At 48.2% G+C, this 23,167-nt stretch overlaps 8 protein-coding genes across 8 annotated transcripts; 4 read left to right on the top strand and 4 right to left on the bottom strand.

The window, feature by feature from the left end:
* Window positions 1-102: 102 nt before the first annotated feature.
* N7529_011979 (putative ribosome associated DnaJ chaperone Zuotin) lies at window positions 103-1,548 on the top strand (the record flags this gene model as incomplete). The annotated part of the gene is made up of 3 exons (XM_057247505.1): window positions 103-255; window positions 312-452; window positions 502-1,548. 3 exons carry the CDS (start codon window positions 103-105, stop codon window positions 1,546-1,548), a joined length of 1,341 nt encoding a protein of 446 aa, XP_057092854.1.
* A 633-nt stretch (window positions 1,549-2,181) lies between these two features.
* On the top strand, window positions 2,182-3,030 carry N7529_011980 (aminoglycoside phosphotransferase family protein; the record flags this gene model as incomplete). The annotated part of the gene is made up of 2 exons (XM_057247506.1): window positions 2,182-2,238; window positions 2,329-3,030. 2 exons carry the CDS (start codon window positions 2,182-2,184, stop codon window positions 3,028-3,030), a joined length of 759 nt encoding a protein of 252 aa, XP_057092855.1.
* A 98-nt stretch (window positions 3,031-3,128) lies between these two features.
* Window positions 3,129-3,857, bottom strand: N7529_011981 (Zn(II)2Cys6 transcription factor domain-containing protein; the record flags this gene model as incomplete). Its single annotated transcript, XM_057247507.1, has 1 exon — window positions 3,129-3,857. One exon carries the CDS (start codon window positions 3,855-3,857, stop codon window positions 3,129-3,131), a length of 729 nt encoding a protein of 242 aa, XP_057092856.1.
* Window positions 3,858-4,643: 786 nt separating this feature from the next.
* Window positions 4,644-5,645, bottom strand: N7529_011982 (PQ-loop repeat-containing protein; the record flags this gene model as incomplete). The annotated part of the gene is made up of 5 exons (XM_057247508.1): window positions 4,644-4,891; window positions 4,944-5,217; window positions 5,279-5,482; window positions 5,536-5,553; window positions 5,601-5,645. 5 exons carry the CDS (start codon window positions 5,643-5,645, stop codon window positions 4,644-4,646), a joined length of 789 nt encoding a protein of 262 aa, XP_057092857.1.
* Window positions 5,646-7,350: 1,705 nt separating this feature from the next.
* On the bottom strand, window positions 7,351-8,369 carry N7529_011983 (uncharacterized protein; the record flags this gene model as incomplete). The annotated part of the gene is made up of 3 exons (XM_057247509.1): window positions 7,351-7,625; window positions 7,842-8,324; window positions 8,345-8,369. 3 exons carry the CDS (start codon window positions 8,367-8,369, stop codon window positions 7,351-7,353), a joined length of 783 nt encoding a protein of 260 aa, XP_057092858.1.
* A 980-nt stretch (window positions 8,370-9,349) lies between these two features.
* Window positions 9,350-10,003, top strand: N7529_011984 (uncharacterized protein; the record flags this gene model as incomplete). The annotated part of the gene is made up of 1 exon (XM_057247510.1): window positions 9,350-10,003. The coding sequence occupies one exon, from the start codon at window positions 9,350-9,352 to the stop codon at window positions 10,001-10,003; it is 654 nt and encodes a 217-aa protein (XP_057092859.1).
* Window positions 10,004-10,302: 299 nt separating this feature from the next.
* Window positions 10,303-14,349, bottom strand: N7529_011985 (uncharacterized protein; the record flags this gene model as incomplete). Its single annotated transcript, XM_057247511.1, has 5 exons — window positions 10,303-10,728; window positions 10,795-11,066; window positions 11,174-11,312; window positions 11,373-14,020; window positions 14,076-14,349. The coding sequence occupies 5 exons, from the start codon at window positions 14,347-14,349 to the stop codon at window positions 10,303-10,305; spliced, it is 3,759 nt and encodes a 1,252-aa protein (XP_057092860.1).
* Window positions 14,350-15,296: 947 nt separating this feature from the next.
* Window positions 15,297-19,889, top strand: N7529_011986 (uncharacterized protein; the record flags this gene model as incomplete). The annotated part of the gene is made up of 6 exons (XM_057247512.1): window positions 15,297-16,022; window positions 16,176-16,385; window positions 16,444-16,781; window positions 16,849-16,996; window positions 17,056-18,907; window positions 18,964-19,889. The coding sequence occupies 6 exons, from the start codon at window positions 15,297-15,299 to the stop codon at window positions 19,887-19,889; spliced, it is 4,200 nt and encodes a 1,399-aa protein (XP_057092861.1).
* Window positions 19,890-23,167: the final 3,278 nt, after the last annotated feature.

Here is a 23,167-nt window from a genome sequence, read left to right on the forward strand (position 1 = left end):
GTATCGGGCATTCGGGGCAGAAAAAAAAGGTAGGCAAAAAAATCATCGCGGGACCCAATCACTCCACACACAACTTGGTACCATCACCAATACCACTCTACAATGGCTTCTACTCAAGTTGTCAACATCTCCCTCCCTGCCCTTCCTCAGGGCTGGGCTGGCGAGAAGGATTTCAAGATCGTCGGTGCTCTCTCCGGTGCCACCAAGCGCAACGTGGAACCCGTTGGCCCGCACTTCCTGGCTCACGCCCGCCGCGTATGTTTTGCTAATCCTTCCCGCTTTATCTTCGCCCAAACTAACAGCGATATTAGTCCCGTCACAACCGTACCTTCTCTGAGGATGAGCGCCTCCAGGCCCAGAACTCTGTTAAGAAGACTGAGGTCGAGGAGGATGATGATATCTCCGAGGATGAGGATCCTATGATGCTCAACCGTGAGCCCAAGGACTGGAAGGTCGGTGATTCGGTATTCAATTTTTTGACGATATACTGACCCTGTGTAGGGCCAAGATCACTACGCTGTCCTCGGTCTCAAGAAGTTCCGCTGGCTCGCCACCCCCGAGCAGATCAAGCGTGCTCACCGTAAGAAGGTCCTGCGTCACCACCCCGACAAGAAGGCCGCCCAAGGCAAGGGTGATGAGAGCGACGGTTTCTTCAAGTGTATCCAGAAGGCCACCGATCTCCTTTTGGACCCCGTCCGTCGCCGCCAGTTCGACTCCGTCGACGAGAACGCCGATGTCGATGCCCCCTCCAAGAAGCTTACCGGCAGCAAGTTCTACAAGGCCTGGGGACCCGTCTTCGTCGCTGAGGGCCGTTTCTCCAACAAGCAGCCCGTCCCTACTCTCGGAGATGCTGATAGCACCCAGGAGCACGTCGAGACTTTCTACAACTTCTGGTACAACTTTGACAGCTGGAGGACCTTCGAATACCTCGATGAGGATGTTCCCGATGATGATGTGAGCCGTGACCAGAAGCGTCACGTCGAGAAGAAGAACACCAACGCCCGCAAGAAGCGCAAGGCCGAGGACAACACCCGTCTCCGCGAGCTTGTTGATGAGTGTCTCGCTTGTGATGAGCGTATCAAGAAGTTCCGCCAGCAGGCCCGTGCTGGCAAGGACGCTAAGCGTCTTGCCAAGGAGGAGGAGATCCGCCGCGCCAAGGAGGAGAAGGAGAAGGCCAAGGCCGATGCTGAGAAGGCTAAGTTGGACGCTGAGGAGGCCGCCAAGGCTGACCGCGAGAAGAACAAGAAGGCCAAGGAGGCCGCTAAGCAGGCTTCCAAGAAGAACAAGCGTATCCTCAAGGGTTCCGTCAAGGAGGTTAACTACTTCGCCGCTGCCGGTGAGCCTTCTGCTGCTGAGATCGACGGCGTCCTCAGCGATGTCGACCTCATCATGGCCAAGATCGATGTTGACGAGCTTGCTGCCCTTGCTGAGAAGCTCACCCTTGCTGGCAAGGACGGTGCTGCCGTCAAGACCGCCTGGACCGGCGAGGCTCAGCGTCTTGTCGAAGCTGGCAAGCTGAAGGCCGGCGAGGCCAAGGTCTTCGCTTAAATAATCTCGTCTGTTCTAGATGAGGGGGGGCTTATAGCTTCCTGATCATGATTCTTTACGCCGTATAGAGTAGAAAAATGCATGAGACTCTTTATTCACAATATTTGTCAATCAATAGGTACAATAATTCTTTATCAATGGGCGTGCCCCACCCTTCTGTTTGAGCTGCCTCGAATCTTCCTCAAATATAATGAGATGTCACTCTCATTCCCTTCTTTCTCTTCTTCTTTCCTCCCCCATCCTAGTGCATGGGTTTTACACGCATCAGTGAGGATACACATCCGAGATCGTGTTTTTGCTAGTTGAAACCTACTCACCTGACTGCTTCTGTTGGTCTTGGATCGGCAGGGAATTTTTGAGTAAAAATTCCTTCAATTCTCCTTGGCTTCTTGTCATCAAGACTGTCTGGTATCATGGTGGAATCCACTTCCTCCTAATTTGCAATCTCGCATTCTTTTCACTGCCTGTCACCTATGTTGGTGGCTTTTAGAGAAGAGATTCACCCTCGCTGCATGTGCTGCTCCATATAGCCATTTCACTTTGCCCGGGTTTCCTGCCAAAACGACAAGTTCACATCCGGACTACCGTATTCAGGTGAGTGCATACTTGGCTTCCCTCGCCACGTGATTCGACATGGATGCGCTTTCCCTCTCTGTTCACCATCTTTCGTCCGATGAATCAAGCCAAACCGTCTGAACAGACGCGCTGTCTGAGCGATGGTCTCAGAAGAAGGTCAATATTTTCACTAACATTCCGCCAATTAACTCCAGTGTCTGACAGGACTTTATAGAGGGACACCGGAAAATTGTACGGTTGGGAAACGATAAGCTGCTTAAATATGGACCGTCCGCAGAAATCGAGCTCGAGGCTGAAAATATGCGCTACATCGCTGCAAATACTACCATTCCTATTCCTCACATACACGATATCGGAAATCACAATAGTGGCATCAAGTCTATCGTAATGGACTACATCGACAGCCATACACTACAAGATATCTGGTCGAGCATGCTCCCATCCCAAAAGATGTTTGTCGCCGAACAACTGCGCGGATACGTACTCCAACTGCGAGACTTGCCTTTTCCTGAGCCCATAGGCCATCAAATTGATCCTGTGGATATATATTCTTTGGACATCACCCGAAACCCAGAGCGCCAAGTGCGACTCACTGAGCAACCGTTCACACGAATGACCACTTTGAATATTCATATTTTACAGCGGCACGCATCAGGGAAACGAAAAGAAAAGTTGGCCTTCACGCACGGAGACCTAGCACCAAGAAATATACTAGTCAATGACTACGGCCAAGTCACTGCAGTCTTGGATTGGGAATATGCGGGCTGGTACCCTCAATGGTGGGAGAGTGTGAAGGCATATCAATTTTGCAACGACGTTCCTGATTGGAAGGCTTATTTGTCTGCTATTCTCCCGCCGGATCATGAGACGGAGTATATGGCTGTGGCTTTTTCCAGACACTTTTGAGGGAAGATTTAGTCCCATAATCCGATTTTTTTCATGTAGATGTTTCATTCAGTGACTGTTTGAGTCCCAGGGTCATGGCACTTCTGCACACACGGTGATCAATGACCGGCATAGTAGCTCGTTGACTCTGGCTCGTGAGTTGGTGAGGGTATTTGGTAGGCGAGTGTCTGGTATGGTAGATCTGGGTCGTCTGGTGGGGTCTCCAGCGCATTTTCCTGTTGATGATATATGTAGCGTCTATGAGGGTCCCTGATCTGGCTATTGTAAATATGATTGTACTCTTGATGAGCAGCCATTCCCGGGAAAGAGTTTTGGATAGCGCATTCGGGTGATGTTGAATTTGACACGGCTAGATTGGACCAAGGCATCGGGCGTGGTTGAGCGGAGAAATGCGATGCACTGCCATCCCCGTTAAGCAGCGATGGGTAGGTAGTCAGCTCGTTATCTGTTCTGTAATATTCTGTGGGATCTTCATTGGCGACGCTGGGATTTGCATAATCCATCGTGGGGAACATCGGGGATCGAGACCAGGGACAGTGGTAGTTATAAATGGTACTATTCTCATACTGCTCGGTGCGCCCGGGTGACTGACCAGGAGGAGAGAGACTCGACGGAGATGGTGGCAGAGCGTGAGAAGATAGAGATTGGCGGGGTGGAATGTGAGTGAAGCTAGTCTTCGAGGGTGGTTTGCCCTTTCTTTGCGATCGGCCATAGACACACTCCAGCCCATTCCGCGAACAGCGAGAACAACCAGGTTTCTCTTTAGTGCAGCGCACTTTGGATGAAGAGCATGGGTCGCATGAAGTGCGGAGCTTTGGCTGCGACATAGCTTCGATTGCGGGATTCCGAGTCTCTCGTTTGGTTCATCTGGTGGGGACCACAACAGGGTAAGTTGCTTCTATTTTGCATACAATCGAAAGCCCGAACTGAGAAGTGAGTGGGAAAAGAGAGAATCGGCCCCCGGGGAGGTTTAGTGCTTACGGGTGCTAACCGAGACGCCACATGCTTGTAAGACGACTGAATAATTATTCCAAGTCCAAATCAGAGAAACAAAAATTCAGAGAAACATTAGGATAAGGCGATATGTTAAAATGTTGTCAAACGTTCCAAACGGAGTATACTTCTCTTAACGCGGACTCCAATATGATGCGCAATGGGAAAGTTCATGTTTTTCACCAAGTTTCCCTTTTGCCTGCATTACTGCACATTTGCGCCATCATTTCTCACCAGGCCATCCCCTTTTAATCTCAAATATTCCTCCCAGGGTAGCTGAATGAATTTTCCTATCTCACTAACAACAACTTTATGCCATATATACATACATGTACATATGTTGTTGAATGGGATTTTGAGTTGAACCGAGTTATGTTTAAGACCCACATGTTCGAATCCCGAACGCGGGGATTTATCCACCCGATCTATGGTTCGGCCCGGGTGTAAATATGCATTATCCACGAGACAATATTTCTGATTTCAATTGCACACTGTTACTGGCCACAAAGAATTGTGATCTCCCTTGACATCGAGGGGACAGATTCGGAAACAGAACGTATAAATCTACACAAGTAGGTAATAGTTTATTGTTGTTTTGAGGATATCTAGCCTTTGGCGAATCATGATGAGCTCTGCCATGGTCGTCTTCCCGAAACCTCGGTTCCAGACGCTGTTCTGAACACCGAAGTTGACGATGGCATTGGATGCAGAGAGACCGGGTCCTGTAAATCGGCGTCTCGCTGCTTGGAGCGTTCCCTTATCCAAGGCAAGAGATTGAAAATGCCACCGCAAATAAATATGCCGATCCAAAGTGTTAATTCGGTTCCATAGATGATGATGCCGAGAGCATCAATAGTGGTTCCGAATACTGTCTGATTGTTAGTGGTTGTCTATCTTGTTTGAGAAGGCACTTCACTGACAAACAGAGACAAGAGAAAACAAGTCACCCGCGGCATCTATACCGACAAAAATGAAGCTGATCCCACGAACAGTTCGGTGGACATATATATCCCAATAATGTCTCAATACACCAGCGGCAAGCAGGCATGCACTCATTACTGCCATCAGGATCAGAGGCCATTCAAGATCATGCGACTTTGCCGCTTGGAGACCGAAGATTAGCCCTGTTTGCATGCCCCCTAGTAGCACAAGAAGGGATGCGACAGCGACGCAGCATTTCATGATAGAAATTTTCTAGTTCGTCGTTATTGTAAGCATGCATAACAAGTATATCCGTGAACAGGATATGAAATACCTTTCCATAGTAAAGACACTGCGCCCAAGTGATCAAACTGAGAGTGGTCAATATTTGGGGTTGAATCCTCAAGGCAATATTAAATTCTTCAACGATGTTGTATACTCCAAGAGGAACTCCTGCGGCGGCCCACAGTAGCATCATTGACCCCTGAAGACCTTCGGTATCATGTCTCCTATAGTTTATGATGATTTGTGGAAGAAGCTGTGAAAATATTAGCGTAAGTTGTAATTATTTTGTGCATTCCGACCGCCTACCTGGATAGACCAACAGACCTACATACAAGTTAATTAGGATAATGGTAAACAATCGGTTTACTGACCGCACCAAGTGTGCCCAGCACATTCTCTGCAACGCGGTTCTCCATGTTGAAACTCTACAATTGGGAAAGGTGCAATGAGGAAGAGGCGATGTCCCGTCATCAGATAAGAAAGATTCAATTCAAAGGTTACACGTGAAGGTGGATCTAGTTTCTTGGTTTTAATTGGCTTAAATTATTCAGATGCTCCACTCTCCTGCGGGTGGGGCGCTGGTATCGCCTTATTCAATCGTGATCCCAGGGCCTTTGTCCATACATACAACCTTGGCAAGAAGATCGCCGAGCGTTCAAGTCTGTGCCCGATAATCTCGCAGTAGATACTGGTTCTATTCTAGTCCGGTGCAGCGCACGAATACCCGAGAGCTTGTCATCTGCTAACTCTGGTTCCTCAAATCCAGTACTTGATGGAGTCAAGGTAGCGCCTACAGGTGCTAGCCTCTAGGGCGAGAACGTGAAAAACATCCCGCCGAACTTTATAGATAATTCTGCGCCGCAAGCCAATCGTAGCCCTGTCCCTGGAGAGTCGCTCTCCGATCGCATCAACTATTCAGACTGCTAGAAGGCGGCGGTGGAAGCAATCGAAGTTGCCCAGAGACACCGACAAATCAACGCATTGAACGCCATTGCCGATAATCTCGGCGACAGATATTATGTTACTGTGTCGGGTGCCGGTGGCCCCGATGGCTTTGCCTGCCTGTCTATGATCTGATCAACAAGAAGATCAATGATATTGACTAGGAAGACCGAAAAACCATTGTCTCTTTATCCACCATGATGCCATGAACTGGCATCCAACATTTGATTGTTTCACAAGAGAGCACCCTCTGCCACCGGAGTATATCAATAAAACGGTCACAATCTGGAGCTTATGTGTCTGTTCATGCGTAAAGTCAGGCATAAATTAGTGGCGAAGGATCCGCAGTGTGGAAAGACTATCGATTTTCCACCTACTCATTCCCTTGTGGTTCAAGCTACTTATTAAGGAACCGCTGCACTCTCCTGAGGACCTCTTCCTTTCACGAATCGAGGGTTGAAAGCACGAGGGCAAGAACTAAGTCGAGCTGAACCTTCTAGCAGCCCCTTATAGGCTATTACACGACATTCTCAAGACGTTGAGAATGTTCCACTAACGAAGCGAACGAGACCGGGCGTCGAGAGGCTCGGTAACAGTCGACAAACATACTGCGCTAATGAATTGGCCAGTAGACAATACAACATGAATTGAAACGGAGGTAAGGTGAGGAGGGGGATAGTGATGGAAGGGAGTGATGGAGGATGCAAGATAGAGGGTGCACTCCATACCGATATTATAGGATTTCATTTGTACTGGGATGTATTTTGTTTTGCGGGCTGACAGGAAGGCAATGGGCTGATTTCCGCACTCTTTTCAAATCAGCATCTGTTTCCTCTTTGGGTTATACCCCAGCTCTGGCGTTTGTCTACGAGTTCTTGCTTCCGCTGGAGGAAGCGCCTGCATAGTCATACGCAACTAGTCAGACTGCAACAGGTTAATTGAACTTTGAGTGATTGATTGATTGATTGAATGGGTGAAGAAATACAATATGGCGTCTTCTCCATGCCCAGCGCCACACATCACTTCCAATCCAATAGATCAACCAGGTTGCTAGGATTAAGGCAACACAGATGGCACATAAGTTAGGGAGAGAAGTCTTAGCAACCCATCGATATAAGTCAGACCCGATTAGGGGCATTCTGCTTTACCGGCAGCTTGTGAAGAGAAAGGAGAAAGAGGCTATTTATAGAGCCGGCTGAGCAAATCATTATTCATAGTGTGGTTTGACAAACAGTAGATGGGTTTCTGTGTCGTCATATCAATTACAAGAGATGTCTGGTCTCCAGATGCGGTGGCCAGTAACATGTCGTCGGACGAGGCTTCGAGGTCCATAATGGAGTTTACATGCGGACGGAATCCGAGGTACGCATCGGTGAACCCAGCATCCTCGTCGATCGATGAATCTAGCAGTCGGATTCCACCCTCTTCATCACCAATAGCAACGATTGAGTTTGCTGATTTGGATATTAGGACAAGGAAAATAGAAATTAGGGTCAGTGTCGCTTAATGTTGCATGAAGCGTTGCAGAAAGGCAGAGCGGGGGACCCTTCTGTTGCATAGCTAGAGCAGGCGTGAAAGTCTGCGGGTTATGAGTAGAATTCAGAGGTGAGATCTTGCCAGCCTATAGAGCAATTAGTGGTGTTCAGTAAGATGTAAGGTTCAGCACATACCAACTCCGGAGTTGGCTCGTAGAGTCACTTTATTGCGCTGCGAGCCAAGTATACTCCGCATGAATAATGCACCTGAGGTTTCCAATGCCCGAGACCGATGCACAGGAGCTACGGCAGGAGGTTGTTTCGGCACCACTGGAACCTCCGCGGCCTGCAGGCGGAGGTCGACGTCGGGAATTCTAATCTCATGATCGACATCACTCGTTAGGGAGCGGACCCGAACTCTCTTCAGAGGGGATGACTGCAGTGGAGATGCGACAGAGGAGAACGAGTTCTTTCGTTTCCGGCTCGGAGTCCGGATGAAGTCCTCTGGGAGGCCATCGTGAGGGCTTCGGGTGCCGGCCTTAGAGGTCTGCGAAAATGTCGGTCCCAGACGATTAACGGCAGGCGAGGTGAGAGCCCGTAAAGCCTGTCGACTCGTTATCAGAGTGGCCGAGTTATCGGCAGTAGGTAGTAGGGAGCGTGGCTTGAAGAATCGACGACCTGACCGCGGCGTCACGGACGGTGGATTTCGGGCTCTGCGGCCATTGGACGCAATGGACGGAGGGGAAAAGGCGGTTAAGGAAGGATAGGCTCTGAATAGGGGAACTCAGGTAAATCAAAAGGAGCCATTGTCTAAAGAAAGGCAAAGGTAAAGGCAAAGAAAGCGATGCATTAAGGTGGGCCGAAAAGGGCTAAAGGGGATTTTGGGGGAGGTGGTTTTTTTTCCGTGATGCGTGACGTGACGCGCCGCATTTCATCCCCTCCAACCCTTCTTTCTTCTACTAGAAGGCTCCCTCTTTTGTAAGGGAGATATACACGGTCGCTATACATTTGCTCTCTCTGCTCAACTTATTTCTGGGCATTTTCCAGCACTCTATGGCTCTCTGCGCGCTCTGAACGCGTAAAATTACCATTGCGGGGGCGGTTTTAATGTCAACACCGCCAAATCCCAGCATCTAGTCGAGTATACCGCCACATCTCTTACTTATTTTCAGGGTATATCATGGGGCAAATTGACCTGAGCTTCCATCTATTCAGATTGACATACCAGAGACTCAAGTTTAGGTCGAAGAAGTCGGCTAGAGGGGTGAGCGGCTCTCGGCAATGAGATATGTAGCAACAAGGCCGACTGGAGATTTGAAGATTGCCTATTATTATGATTTCCTGATACTAACGAGGTTCTCGATTGATATGACCTTGAAAATGCCACATAGAGAGACAGTAACATTGACTCTCTACTCTCTACTCCGTATTCCGTACTCCGTCCATGGCCCTAATTCGAATGCGAACATGCCAAGATAATGTGGGAATGATGCCAAGGAGCTAACGGTAATTTATGGAGACACTGGATTGACCAGGGACCAGTACAAGTTGGGTATTGTAAAGGGGACAGAAAGTTTGATAAATACCTGCTCACAGCCCTGAGGGGAACTATAAAGCGGTCCTTCCAAGGTTCCAATGAGGCTGGACTTTTCTCCGTCCACAACTCCCCTCTAAACCACCGCAACATCCAAAGTCGACCCATCATGTCGCTACTTCGAAAGCCGATGAAGCAATGCCACTGGCTTCCAGGTTCCATTCGTAACATCTATGAATGGCTCCATTACTCTGAGCCCACCTGGGGCTACACCATCTACCGGACGACCTACACTCCCCAATCCAATGCCGCTTTCCCGCGTATGGTCGACCTCACCACGAATTACATGAAAGACGGATTCTACAATTATTACGAATCTTCCCGTCAGTACAACTCCAGGGCAAATGAGTTCAACATCACTCCCTGGGATGAAATCTGGCCGAATTACCAGCCACGGGTCATTGAAGATGCTTCCCAGTTCGACGGAGCATCGATAGACCAGCTCCGCGAGCATTTCAGGGCCGAAGCAACTGAGCGTGATGTGCTCGATGTGTTTCCTGGCTATCGCATGTTTATTGTCATGGACGAAGAAAGTTTTCAAAAGTTACAAAACGCTCCCCTTCCAGAGGACTCGAAATACGAAGAAGATAGACGTCATTATGTGAAACTCGTCGAGGCGTTGGAGGTAGATCCATATGAGTCATTTCCAGGGTGGATGAAGTGTTCCCTGTCCTCGTTGTTCGAGGTGTGGGCGGATATGCAGGACGGAGCTTATATGAAGGACAGTTATTCAATGAGACCCGACGGTACTGATGTTTTATAAATTTGTCATGTCATGTGGGACTTGAATACTACAGTAACTAGACCCAAGATTCAATAGCTGCATATTGTCGGTTCTGCGACCGAAATTGTTTATTGCATTGAACCGCCTGGGCAATCAACGACCCAAGATACGGTTGACACAATGTCTAAAAAATCACCATCGTCGTCCATCCTCTAAGTCTTTTATAACAGCCTGAATTGTTGTCATCAAAGCTCATTGCCCTTCAAGCAAAATTTAAAAGACATCTTGTATGAACTATATACATGTATCTATCAATTCACATGGTTACCTACTCAGCTTCAGTCCAGATCATCCGTGTCAATCTTCATATCCGACGCATCCGCGTTCAACTTATCCAGAGCCTCGATAGTAGGTGTGACATTAGATCCCGTCCTCACTGCCCATAGTCGTCTCATGTCAGCTATCTGGCCCGTGGCCCAGTTGGTATTTGTTGTTCCAATATGCTGAAGCCGGTTTCGGAACCATTGATCCCACCAATCTTGGACATAGACTGCCTCATTTCCATCGGCGACCCACTGCTGGTCTACTAGGCCAAACTCCCGGCGTACTTCATTTGAAGTTTCAACCATATGAGGACGTACTCGATCATCATTCAGATAGTTCATGACAGTGATGACAGATCTGATGCTTCGTAGGGCTTCATCCGGATTATCGGCCTCTATTTGAGTGGACATGTTCTTGAATCTTGGCTCATCGCGCCACATCTGGAAAATGAATCAGTAAAAGAAGCCCCCAAGATTGAAACAAGATACGGGGTTTTAAGGTCTTACCCGACTTTTCAGCGAATTCAGGCCACCAAGGAGAACAATGAAATGCTGGTCATTTCGTCTGCTTCCAAGAGCATTCATGACTCTTACAAGTGGGGTTGACGATGCCCGACCACCTGCCATTGGAGGTGCAGCGCGCAACATGGGAGTGTTGAGTGCTTCCAGGAATGGACGAGGCAGGGCAGAGTTTCTGGGTCGTGCTCCAGTTGACAAGGTTCCTGCGTAACCGTCGGTGAGGAAACCTTGAATCGTGTTCAGTTCAATGTAATGTTCCACTGCATTTGGTCAGTCAACTCAGGACAGGATAATGAAGAAATGCGAGATGTCAAAAAAAACCTGGAGAGAACACAGCCATTTTCAAAGCTATAAGGGGGAACATTACCATCATAGTCACTTCTGCCCGCCTCAGTAGTGATCATTTGAGTCCCAAGGGCCGAATCCAGACATTCGTCCTCATTTCGATATGTAAATGCCTGTCTCCAAATACGATGACCTATAGCCCATTCACCCCTGCTTCTGTACTGTGACGTACGTTCGTGATTTAGTCTGGAGTCAAATCGGAGGGGAGTCTCTTAACATACCGAAAGAGATTCCCAGTCCAAGCGGCCCCCCTGGCGGAAAGGTAATTTGAAGGGCCGGGGACCCGCTCTCTTTTCCAAAGTCCGTGCCTCGAGGCTGCCTGTATCCTCGTCGCCGTCTAAATCCTCCCCGCCACATGTGGCGTCTCCGTCTGGACAGCAGGTTGAATATGGGCATTTGCAGCTGATCTCACTTTCTTCACCTCCAATCTTGTCGTCGAATATGTCCATATTGCAGACAATCAAGGCGGAATAATCGACCATTCCATCTTCCTTCCATTCGGGATTCTTCTCCAGCCATAGCTGGAGTTTATTGACCGCAAAATTCTTGTAGACAGAAGCAACGTGTTTGTTCCAAATTTCGATGGCTGCTTGGCCTGCCACAAGTGTGAATCCAATCTCGAGCATCAGGCCGCGTATAGACTCATACGGCCTGGTATCAAAACGACGATGTAGAAGCGATGTGTGGTTGTATTCCTCTGAGGAGAGGCCCACAAAGTCCATGCCTCCCAGATCGCGCTTGATGTTGTTATAGGCATCGCTGCCGCAGTCTGGGTTTTTCATGAATGCTTTCACATCAGACTCAAGTCGACTTTCGGAATCAGTGTAGGATCGCTTCGTCTTCGTGACATAGTTTGCGCTGCAGCACATGGATTTTCCACCGTCGCCTTTGCAGCCGTCTCGGTGTTGATCTATGGCGATGCGGACTTTGTCATTGGGACAGCCGCTACGGCAGTAATCTTTGACCATACCAGCAAATTCGAGACCAATGTCGTCTCTCCATTCGCAGTCGTCCCATTTGGTCTTGTCGTCGTCATCGCAGCAGTATTTTCGCGTCTCCCAGGAAGTACCTTCATTGCCGTTCCAGGTATATTTGACCGTTTTCGCGTTGCAGTAGTTTCCACCACTCCCAGTGGTTGAATTCAGGAAATATGCCATGTTGCTTGGGCACTCTCCGTCGTCACAATTTGGCGCACCGCCAGCCCAGTCACACTGAGAGTAAAGCTTCATGCTGTTTGTGTCTGTTGTACAGCATGCAGCCTGGTAATCGTTGTCGTTGTTGCTGCAATGCTGGAAATTCGATCCAACTTCCACATACCCTGACGGGCATTGTGATTTGCAGTGGCCGTTGTTGTGCGTATACCAACCGCATTTGGGCTGCTCAGAGTCGGGCGGACAGCAGAAGGTATGCTGTGCATTACCACCACATCCGGTGTTATCCCACATTCTCTCGTCCCCGCGAGCACCTTTGTCAGTGCGAGCAACACTTGTCCATCCACTGGGACAACCCTCAAAGCAGTTGGTCCATCGACATTGGAGATGGGTCTTCTGGATTTGCATTGAATCTTTCTGCTTGTCAAAGGCTAGTGAGGTGCCTTTTCGGCCGGTCTTTTTAGCCAACGCAGTAGAAAAGTTGCCAGATGAATGATCATGAGAAACTGCCCAAACCATGACACCACCAAGACACTGGGACTTGGCAAAATCGGTCTTCATCTGGAGGGTTTCTTCGTCGTCATATGTGAGCCACTGATTCGTGTCGAACTTCAGTATCTTGACGGCAGCGTCTTTGTCGAGTTTTGATGTGAGCTTTTTCTCGCTCATGATATCCTTGACTTCGGAGTTGAGTAGGATGCTAACTTCATCACTGCAGGGACCTGGATTACCGCCCGATACGAAGGGGCATCCAGGGTCCATGCAGGCAGGGTCTGAAGCAGAGAAAACACGAGCGTAGAATGCCAATCCAAGGACCACCTTGTCAGAGGGGACGTCGTTTCGCCAGATGAGATCCATAGCATTTTTAATCTCGGTCAGATTGGTGTGAGAGTTGAGAACAGGATCAAGCCACTGATTTCCCAAATCCCATTTTCCGTGAAGATCGTAGGACATGATGTTGAAAAAGTCGACATGTTTGTGCAAGTTTTCGAGATCAAAGTGTTGCAGATACCAGTATGAAGCAGGGAGGGTTATGCTAACCCCATCACGGCCAGCTGTTCCTTTGAGAGAGTTTTTGAGGTTGGCCAGGAACTTGGGGAGGTTTTTGAAGTCCTCTTCACGTCCACCACGATCATCTGCAGTTGGATATTCCCAATCGAGATCAACGCCATCAAAGTTGTAATCAGTCAAGAATGTTTTCAACGAGGCAATGAACTTCTTCTGGTTTGCTTCTGAGCGCGCAATATCAGAGAAGACCGTTCGAGTTGGACCAGGATCATTGAAAGTCCATCCTCCAATGGCAATGAAGACTTTGAGATCAGGGTCGGCTTTTTTGAGATCGGTCAGTCTCTTCATGAGCTTTTTCTCAGACTCGCTAGGAGCCAGGACGGCGAATGTTTCTGGGTCAACTGAAGCAAATGCATAGTTGAGATGAGTGTAGACTCCAACCGGGATCTGGTCAGGATAGAAGACATTGCATGGGCGTTGAACGCTCCAGCCCTCGTAGTATCCAACAACTCGATCCAAGCTGTCTTTGTTTGGGCATGAGGGACGCTTGACTTTCTTGTTGCCGCAAAAGTCCTTGGTGGTTCCACAGAAACCGAACTTGGAGCAGCAGACATTCAAGGGACATTTCTTCGACTCGGCATAATCGCCGTATTTTCCGGGATCGCACTCGGACTTTCTCTCACAGTTCGCAACACAGTCATCTCCGCAGACTAGAATAAAGTATCAGGCACACAAGTTCAAAGATTGGGCAAGATCAGATCTTACAGTCAGGTCCTAAACCGCAGAATCCAAATTTATTGCAACATCCCTGAGCACAGGGTTTTGAGACAGAGCACTCTGGTTCAAAATCGCAGCTAGCGACACAGTCGGCACCGCAGAAGTCGTCGGTTATTCCGCAGTAACCGAATTTGTTACAGCAGCCAGTGGCACAAGGGGCGAGGGCACTGCAGCCTTTGGCTTGGGCATTCTGGCACAACAAGAAGAGACAAGTCAGGCCAAAAAGCCAGAGAAGGCTCCGATTGAAATGGAAGGCCCCCATTGTGCTTCACAAATCTTTCTCGCAGGGTGCGATCTCGTTTTCTACTACTTCTACTAAAATTTCTTCTATCATCCGGTACTCCGTACTCAGTTACTACTGGGCGTAGCCTAGGCTCTCCTCCGTGTTAGCGTGAGGGATTAATTTCCTCAATTTTGATCCGGTGCTTCATAGTTCGAAGTATGTACTCCGTAGCTGTGAAAAATTCAACTTGCGGACATATCTCAAGCGTCAAAACAACGAGAAACTATAGTGAGGCCCCATAGAGGCTGCTGTAGTACGGAGTAGAGTAGTATTCTTGGCGCAGTTTGCGATAGGGCTAGGTTGGCCTCTTGGCATCCTTGGCATCCTTGGCGTTTACCCTTGCCGGCTGGTCCGCGACCGATGCCAGTACTACATTGCGGTTGATAGGAATCACAAAAGCTTGCTTGAACTTGGCCAAGGTATACAAAACAGCATTAGCCTCATGTGCTGCAAGTATGAAGCTCACAATCAAGATCTCTTGTGTCTGTCTCTGCACCGCTGTGACTGGTAGCCCCCGATGGATAATGGTATTGTCACACGCTAGCTTCGACTGGCACAATACATTGTATCTGGCCCCCTATGGAGACTCATTTCGCTTTCTTAGTTGGAGCTTGCAGTAGCTTCGGGAACAGGCTGAGACATCAATATGGCCAAGCCGGGTAGCGCATGCCAGTATCCAGAAATGGGTGTTATGCGATCCCCTGGTTGGTTCAACGTGAAGGAGACCCTGAGTATAGAGTCTCTTGGCATCAAGGGGAACTTCCGGCCCATTGCTTAGCGAAATTTGATGGAAGAAATGTCGGGTTGCATCAAGTAGTGTGGATGGAATTGGGTCGCGAGCTCCGGCCGAGGCCAGACGGATTTATGGTTAAGTATTCCCCTAGACTTGGGAGGCCTTTCATCTATGCCACGAGGGTTGACTGAAGATGAGACTGGGTGGCAGATCACGGTTTGCCGATCAAGGCTTGTTGCCGCTGATCGCGGTACTTGCCCTGACGATCTTCTGGGTTCCAGTGTGGGCCGATCATGCTCAAATTCATCACAATCATCTTCATCATAGTCATCTCCATCACAAGCGTGGCAATGCGAGCGCAACCGGTCATGGCAATGCGCTCGAAATGGTACAAAATGCACTTGCGGTTTTGAAAGAAGTCAACAAAGATCGAACGGAGAATCCCAATTTCAACAAAGATACCTTTTCTGAATCCCGCAAGGGCGCAAGGGCAACTGCTAAGCCTTTGGACTACAGCCCCGAGTCTGTGAAGACTGCCCGTCTTCAAACAAGAGATCCTTCATCGAATAAAACGAGCGGAAACAGTCCTTACGTGATTCCACCTGAGCTGGCTAAGGCTGCTCGCATTGTCGCTGAATCCACCGTCAACAAACCGACCGGCGATCAGCCTCAGGTTGCAGCTAATATTCGAGAGAAGTACGGCAAAGGCCGCAGACATTCCAATACACCCACCCAGGCCCTGGTCAGACCGAATGGTCTCTATGGCTACAGTGCATTTGAAAGTGGTGGTGAGACTGGTGACATAAGTGACAACAAGACTGCCCAAGCGACGCTCAACAAGCGTGATGATGCTTCCGAGTACTGGATGGCTACAGTTTACCAAACCGGTCAAAGTCCATTCGCACCAAGCGGCTACAAGGTAGACTTCCTATTCAGCATCATCCCCCTTTCTGCACTTTCACTTCGTTTCTCTCGCTGATCATGCTGTGTTAATCTGATGTGACCTGTGTCCCTCTTTCATCTCTCCCTTGCTTCTCTGAATTAAGAACCGTTCCTGATCAATATTCTCTAGGTTTGGAGAAATGTCAAAGACTACGGCGCTGTTGGCGACGGAGTCACAGACGACACAGAGGCCATTAACCGTGCTATCTCCGAGGGAGGAAGATGTGGCCCTGACTGCGGCTCCAGCACCATCTATCCTGCTACGGTTTGGTTCCCCAAAGGCACTTACCTTGTCAGCTCTCCGTTAATTCAATACTATAATACGGAGTTCCTGGGAGACGTGAGTACTACAATCTGGAACTCGGGTCATACGAAAGCTCTCACTAACCTAATAAAAGCCGATCAATGTGCCAACTATACTGGCAGCCTCAAGCTTCGTCGGTCTGGGTGTCATCACTTCCGATGTCTATGTCAGTGATGACGAGCAGTGGTATGTCAATCAAAACAATTTCCTGCGCAGTGTGAGGAATTTCAAAATCGACATTCGTCAAACGGATACCTCGGCCTATATCTGTGCCATTCACTGGCAGGTTGCTCAGGGAACCTCTCTGGAGAACATCGAGTTCTACATGGTGTATAACTCGGACGTTCCCAGCAACACACAGCAAGGAGTATACATGGAGAACGGCTCGGGTGGTTTCCTCGCAGACCTCACATTTGTGGGAGGCAACTTTGGGTAAGCAATATACCAGAATCATCTGGACTTCTCTTCCTTGGATGTTTTCTAACGTTATAAATGACAGTGCATACTTTGGCAACCAACAATTCACTTCAAGCCAACTTGTCTTTGTCCAGTGCAATACAGCCCTTCAGGTTCACTGGGACTGGGCATGGACTATGCAGGACTATGTCATTGAGTCGTGTACAAACGGTTTGACTATCGTCGGAGGGGTATGTTTTATTATTTCGAACATCATATCTTGGTCAAATATAAAGCTTACCTAAATTAGGCTGGCGGCGCTCAGGGTACCGGTCAAGGTGTTGGCTCTCTCGTTTTGGCCGATGCCATCATTGCAAATACGCCAAATGGCATCATCACCTCTCTCTATGCCGAAAACTCGACATCCCTACTTTTGAAAAACGTGGGCTTTTTCAATGTCAAGACAGCAATCACAGATGACGTCAAAAATCAAGTTCTCCTAGCAGGTGGAGATGAGGTTCTCAAGGATGCCTGGGGATTCGGTAGGGTCACTGACGCCCAAGGCACTGGATCTTTTGTTTCCGGTGCAGACATCACTACCGGATCTATGAACAAGAAGCTGCTTGGAACCCAAGCTTACGTCAAGTCCAATCTTTTTACCCGCCGACGACCTCAATACGAGGATGTTAAGGCAAGTGATATCATCAATGTTCGAACTTTCGGCGCAAAGGGTGATGGCAGTACTGATGACACCGTCATACTCAACTCTGTCCTCTCCTACGCCGCCAACCTTTCTTCGGTTGTCTACTTCCCCTTTGGGGTGTACATGATTCAGAATACATTGAAAGTTCCCGTCGGCTCCCGCATCATTGGACAAGCTTGGTCTCAAATCATGGCAACAGGAAAGAAGTTCGAGGATATTGACAATCCGCATGTGGCCGTCCAGGTGGGAGTTGAGGGCGATGTTGGTATTGTTGAGATTCAAGACATGCTTTTCACTGTTTCTGGCCCCACTGCCGGGGCAATTCTCGTGGAGTGGAACGTTGCAGAGTCCGTCCAAGGATCTGCTGCGATGTGGGACTCTCATATTCGCATCGGCGGAGCCATTGGATCCAAACTACAAAAGTCTGAATGTCCCAAACAGTCAGGCAAAGTCAAGCCTGCTTGCATTGCGGCATCTCTTCTCCTTCATCTCACATCTTCGTCCAATGCCTATTTAGAGAACATCTGGGTTTGGGTAGCAGATCACGATATGGATGTGACTACCCAAGATCAGATCGATGTCTTTGCAGGCCGTGGTATTCTGATCGAGAGTAAGCTCTCGTGGCTATACGGCACGGCCTCGGAGCATTGTACGCTCTACCAGTATCAACTTTCTGGTGCAAGCAACATCCTTATGGGGATGATTCAAACAGAGTCACCATACTACCAACCTGTTCCCCAGGCTCCCAGTCCATTCACACCAGGCTCGTTCCCCAATGACCCATTGTTCAAGAATTGTGATTCAAGTTCTGCTGCATGTGCCTTCTCTTGGGCTATGCGTATCATTGATTCAACTTCTATCTGGGTTTTGGGTAGCGGTCTGTACAGCTGGTATTCAGATTATTCTCAGAAATGTCTCGATACAAACGATTGCCAGCAACGTGGGTTCGAGATTGAGCAAAGTCATGATCTTTGGATTTACAACCTCTGCACCAGGGCAATTGTGGAAATGGTCACCCCCTTCCAAGGTGTTCCGACATACGCCAAGGACAATGTCAACGGGCTTCTTTCTTCAATTCTCGTCTGGGTCGGTGGTTTGGATATGACTATTGGCCAGCGGAAATTCGACGGCTTTTCTATCTACAGTTCTGACAGCCTGGAGAAGATTGATCTTCCGGACACCTGCAAAACTTCACTGGCAGCAAACATCAAGTGTGAGACATATCTTGAGAACATGATGTCTCGCAAATGGCATGGCTCGTTGAACAATGGCACCCTGACGGACCTTGTCTGCGACACTAGTTGCGGCGAGAGCCTGAGTGAGTGGTTCGGGGCTGTACAGAATAATTGCGGCGGGTATAACTTCAGTGGCTCTCCTCCAGAGCTATATGGTGGCCGTATCTGGGCCGGTTACAATGAAACTTGCAGCAAAGATAAAGCCACAGACAAATACTGCAATGGTATGTTACAGACTTCTCCTCCGACGGTACATGCAACTAAATCCTTCCTCTACAAGACGTTATTAGTGATTTCACTTTGGTTCAAAGCACCGCGGATATGCCTGAAGCCGAAGCTTGCTCCTACTGCTACACAACTCGCCTCCAGATGATGCAACAGACGCCTTACTCGATGTACGACGACTATTATCAAGAGGTCCTGGTAGAACTGAATAGCCGATGCGGCCTCTCCGGACCTACCGACATCCTTGAGATCCCCTGGGCGACCATCGAGGAGGAAGACGAGTTCTGTGTCTCGGACAATTACTACACAACAGTCAAAGGAGACAACTGCACATCCATCGCAGCGGCAAACAAGGTCTCATCCGCATCACTTTACACGGGTAACCAGGAGAAAATTGTGGATTGCTTCTCCATCAAAGCAGGCCTCAAACTTTGTCTTCCTTTGACTTGCGAAGATACATACTCCCTCGAGCCAACAAACAATTGTACCGCGATCGAGTACGCTTACTCTCTTTCAACCGGGGATCTCCGCAAGTACAACCCTTGGATCTCCTTCGACTGTGACAATCTGCAAATTGCCAGCAAGATTTACGGCATGAATCTTTGTCTATCGGCACCCGGTGGTGCGCACTCCAATGCCACAGCCGGTACAGGTTCAACTACTCCCAGAAAATCAAACGGGTATAGTGAGGTTTGGGCTGCCCCGCCGACGAACGCGACTGTGGCCGAGGGAACAACCCTCAGTTGTGGAAGATGGCATGAGGCTGCTGCCAATGAGACCTGTGTTGGAATTTGTGCCCAGGAAAGTATCACACATGCTTTGTTCGTGACTGTCAACCCGTCACTGAATGATGTTCGATGCTCGGAGACGTTGCAGACGGGCAAAACTTACTGTGCTGGTCCGTTGTATTTGTGGAATGATGCGGAAACTTCTTCCAGTAGTAGTGCCAGCGAATCGGCTTCTACAACTTCGGCCGTTTAGCTGAGACTCAATTCGAACTATATTACTCTTTTGAACAAATTGATACATTTCTTGGGTTGGTCATTATCGAAAAATAAATCATATACGATATTGTATGCATTGTGGGAAAAGAGCAGAAGAAACAACGAGGAAGAGAGAAGCTCTCACTCTGCCACTATCTACTGCGCCAGACCCGATCAATCAAACAGCCACACCTGAGAAAGCTCCGACAGTGATGCATAATGCACAAGAACTCAGTGTTATCAGCAACACGAGGTATGCCCGTGCCCAGGTGGCCGTAGACATCAACTGCTATTATTATTTATTCAATCAGTAAACCTTGGAAGTGTTTTTATTTTCCCAGGTCTCAAGTCAAAAATCTTGGAATCGAAATCGAAACTGCGGGTTCTAGGGGTAAATTCCTCCCTGAGGGAGCCCTAAAAGTTGGGGGAGGAAGCCCCGCAAGTTGGGCTGTCACCCGCCATGAATAGGCGGTGAAAAATCAGGCGAGAATCCCGCGAAATTGAGGTCATCAATGTCACGGCTAGAGCCCATTGGATATCACGTGTTACCACGTGACCCACACCTGGGGTTATTACGGAGAACCCCGCGTCAGATAGTTCCTTTCCTCAAGATGAATGTAAACAGCATGTTGGCCTAGCCCTAATTGAATCAATTCAGCTACAGCCCTTCACAGATCGTACCGTGGTAAGAGATTCGACGGGGGTTCGGGGGTGACAACGAGTTACCGAAAGTGAACCTATCGAATGTGAAATTGTATAGCAGTCTTGCCTACTACAGAATCAATAAGTAGGTGCAATCTGATAAGATAGCCCTTAGGGTAGAGATCGGATTCCTAGTTAGTTATATCATAACGAATGTCTAGAGAGTGTGGATTCCACATATAGGGAAAGTGAAAGTGTGAAGGCATGCGCCCAGGCAACACACGTCTACCAACTAGGCCAAAAAGACCACTATGTCAGCCGTCGGCTGACATGCCTGAGACTGATACATATACTACTCAGTACGCACATTGAACTCGTGGATCAGCCACGTCGTTACAGAAAGTGATTCGCGATACCGTGTTTAATGAATTAAGGAAATACATACCTAAACACTAGCACTACTAAGCAATCCCCATACCTTTCGTTAGTGAACCGTAGTATCTGTTAGAGAAAGAAGTTCTTTAGTTGATTAGAGAGATCGCAACAGCGGTAAGAGCTAATAAGGCGGAGTAAGAAGCTTAGTAAATGCTAGAGCCGCTCTCCTCGCGAAGAAATAAGGAGGAAGATGTTCCTACGAGTCAAGAAGAACGTAGTATCATCAATAACGAATATAGCATGGTCAGGCTCCATACGATGACGAGCTTCTCAAGGAATATATCTCGGGAGCCAGATCTGGGAGTGGAACTGGAGCAGCGTAAGTTTGCACTCGCTAGCGATGCAATATATTTAACTTGCACTTCAAACGAATGACCCAAACAAAGATCACCATACGTTATATCGGTGGTCAACTCTGGTATGAAAAGTCTTCCTGATCTAGTAAATGCTCTCATCCTCACCTCAGTTCTTTCAGCGGGCAATAATTGTGTCTTCTACATCTCACAGACACTTCATGGAATGGCGGTAGATGGTAGAGCTCACTCATTCTTCGCCAAGTGCAACAGATTCGGCATTCCATACTACTCTGTCCTAGGTCCCTTGGCATCTTGTTCCCTTTCTTTGCTACAGTTAGGCAAATCCTCTATGCGGCACTTCGACATCAAAAGATTGATAGCATACAAAGGATTCCTTCAAACATACGCGATATGGTACGCTCTCTTTGGAACATTCATTGTGATCCTCATTCTGGGCTATACTGTGTTTATCAATGGACATTGGGATGCAACTGTCTTTTTCACAAGCCATACCATGGTTGGATTTTTCCCTGTTGCGTTTCTGGTTTGAAAGGTCTTCAAACGAACAAATTATATTGTGCCCGGCACCGCAGACGTGAATATTGGGGGAACCAAGGGTGATATTGATGTTTGTGAGAAGCTCCATGAGCCGCCGAAGCGAGGAGATATACCTGCCTTCAACAAGTTTTTCAATTAGCTGAATTTTATAGATTTCAATCATAGAGTATGCAGGGATTGTATGAAATCTTGTACCTTATTCAACAAGCCACGATTGTACCATTGGCCTCAGAAGCGACTAAACAATCACCTTGGCGGGCCGAATGTCGTAGATCGTGCCGTGAATGACGTCTTTCGGTGCTAGCGTGGGATGAACCCCCACCACTTGTTCACCACCTGTCCACCACCTACAGGCCCAGCCGCCTATTGTTCCGGCTTTTTTGCACCGAACCCTTGGCGAGCGTTGAGAGATTCGCTGCAGCCCCGTAAAACAAGGAAACAACGCATTTCAGGGAGATTAGGGCTGAGTGGTACAGACACTACAGGGTGTTGTATATAGGTAAATCCTACCCGAAGTTGGGTAGGCTCTTCCAAAACATCACATTAACGGTCGCGGTTGGTACCCACTATGGAAATGAACATTCACCGGTGAAGTTGAAGTTCGGCTAAATTGGCTAGGCTAAACGTGCTTAAGTATCGGCACCGATAAGAAAACCGCCGATCGGAATTAACATCCGTTTCACTGAGATTGAATTAATTATGGTTACTGAAAGCGGATATAATTAAGCAGAGGATGTGAGAACAATATTGTATATATATGTATACACTGTCGTGGTGAAACCCCACTGCAACACTACATTGTAATGCGTAAGGTCTCACTGGTTGTATCGGTGTACAACGTAGCTGACATATTTGCCGAGTCGAACGAAATTAGATATAACGTCTTTCGATGAGACAAGATTTCGATGCCGATCACAAGGGGAATAAATGGTTCCCTGTTTTGCCCTGTCGATCGCAGGTAGCAGCCGCATGGTTGCCACTTGATTTAAATTTTTTTTGTCCAGCCACCACTTGTGTATGATTCTAGAGTTTATGTGATATTTGCCATTTCAAAAATAGAAACAGAGGGAGTACATGCACAAGACCCTGAAGTTCAGTGTGGAGAGTACGTACGCGTCTGCGTAAGACGTGGTTGTCCCAGCGCTCCCCACATACCCAGATGAGTCTAAATGATCGTCAATTTGGAATGATATCATAGAATAGTATTCGTTGTCGGGGGAATCTGGCATTTGATATGTACAGTGTTATTGGTTGCTCGATTGCTCATGCGAGATCTATACTGCACAACGTATGTAAGAAATAATATAATAATTTTGTCTGTAGATCTAAAGTACATGGCTGGGAT

Source organism: Penicillium soppii (genome assembly GCF_028829465.1).
Source record: "Penicillium soppii strain IBT 18220 chromosome Unknown utg000010l, whole genome shotgun sequence".
NCBI classification, from domain to species: Eukaryota; Fungi; Ascomycota; class Eurotiomycetes; order Eurotiales; family Aspergillaceae; genus Penicillium; species Penicillium soppii.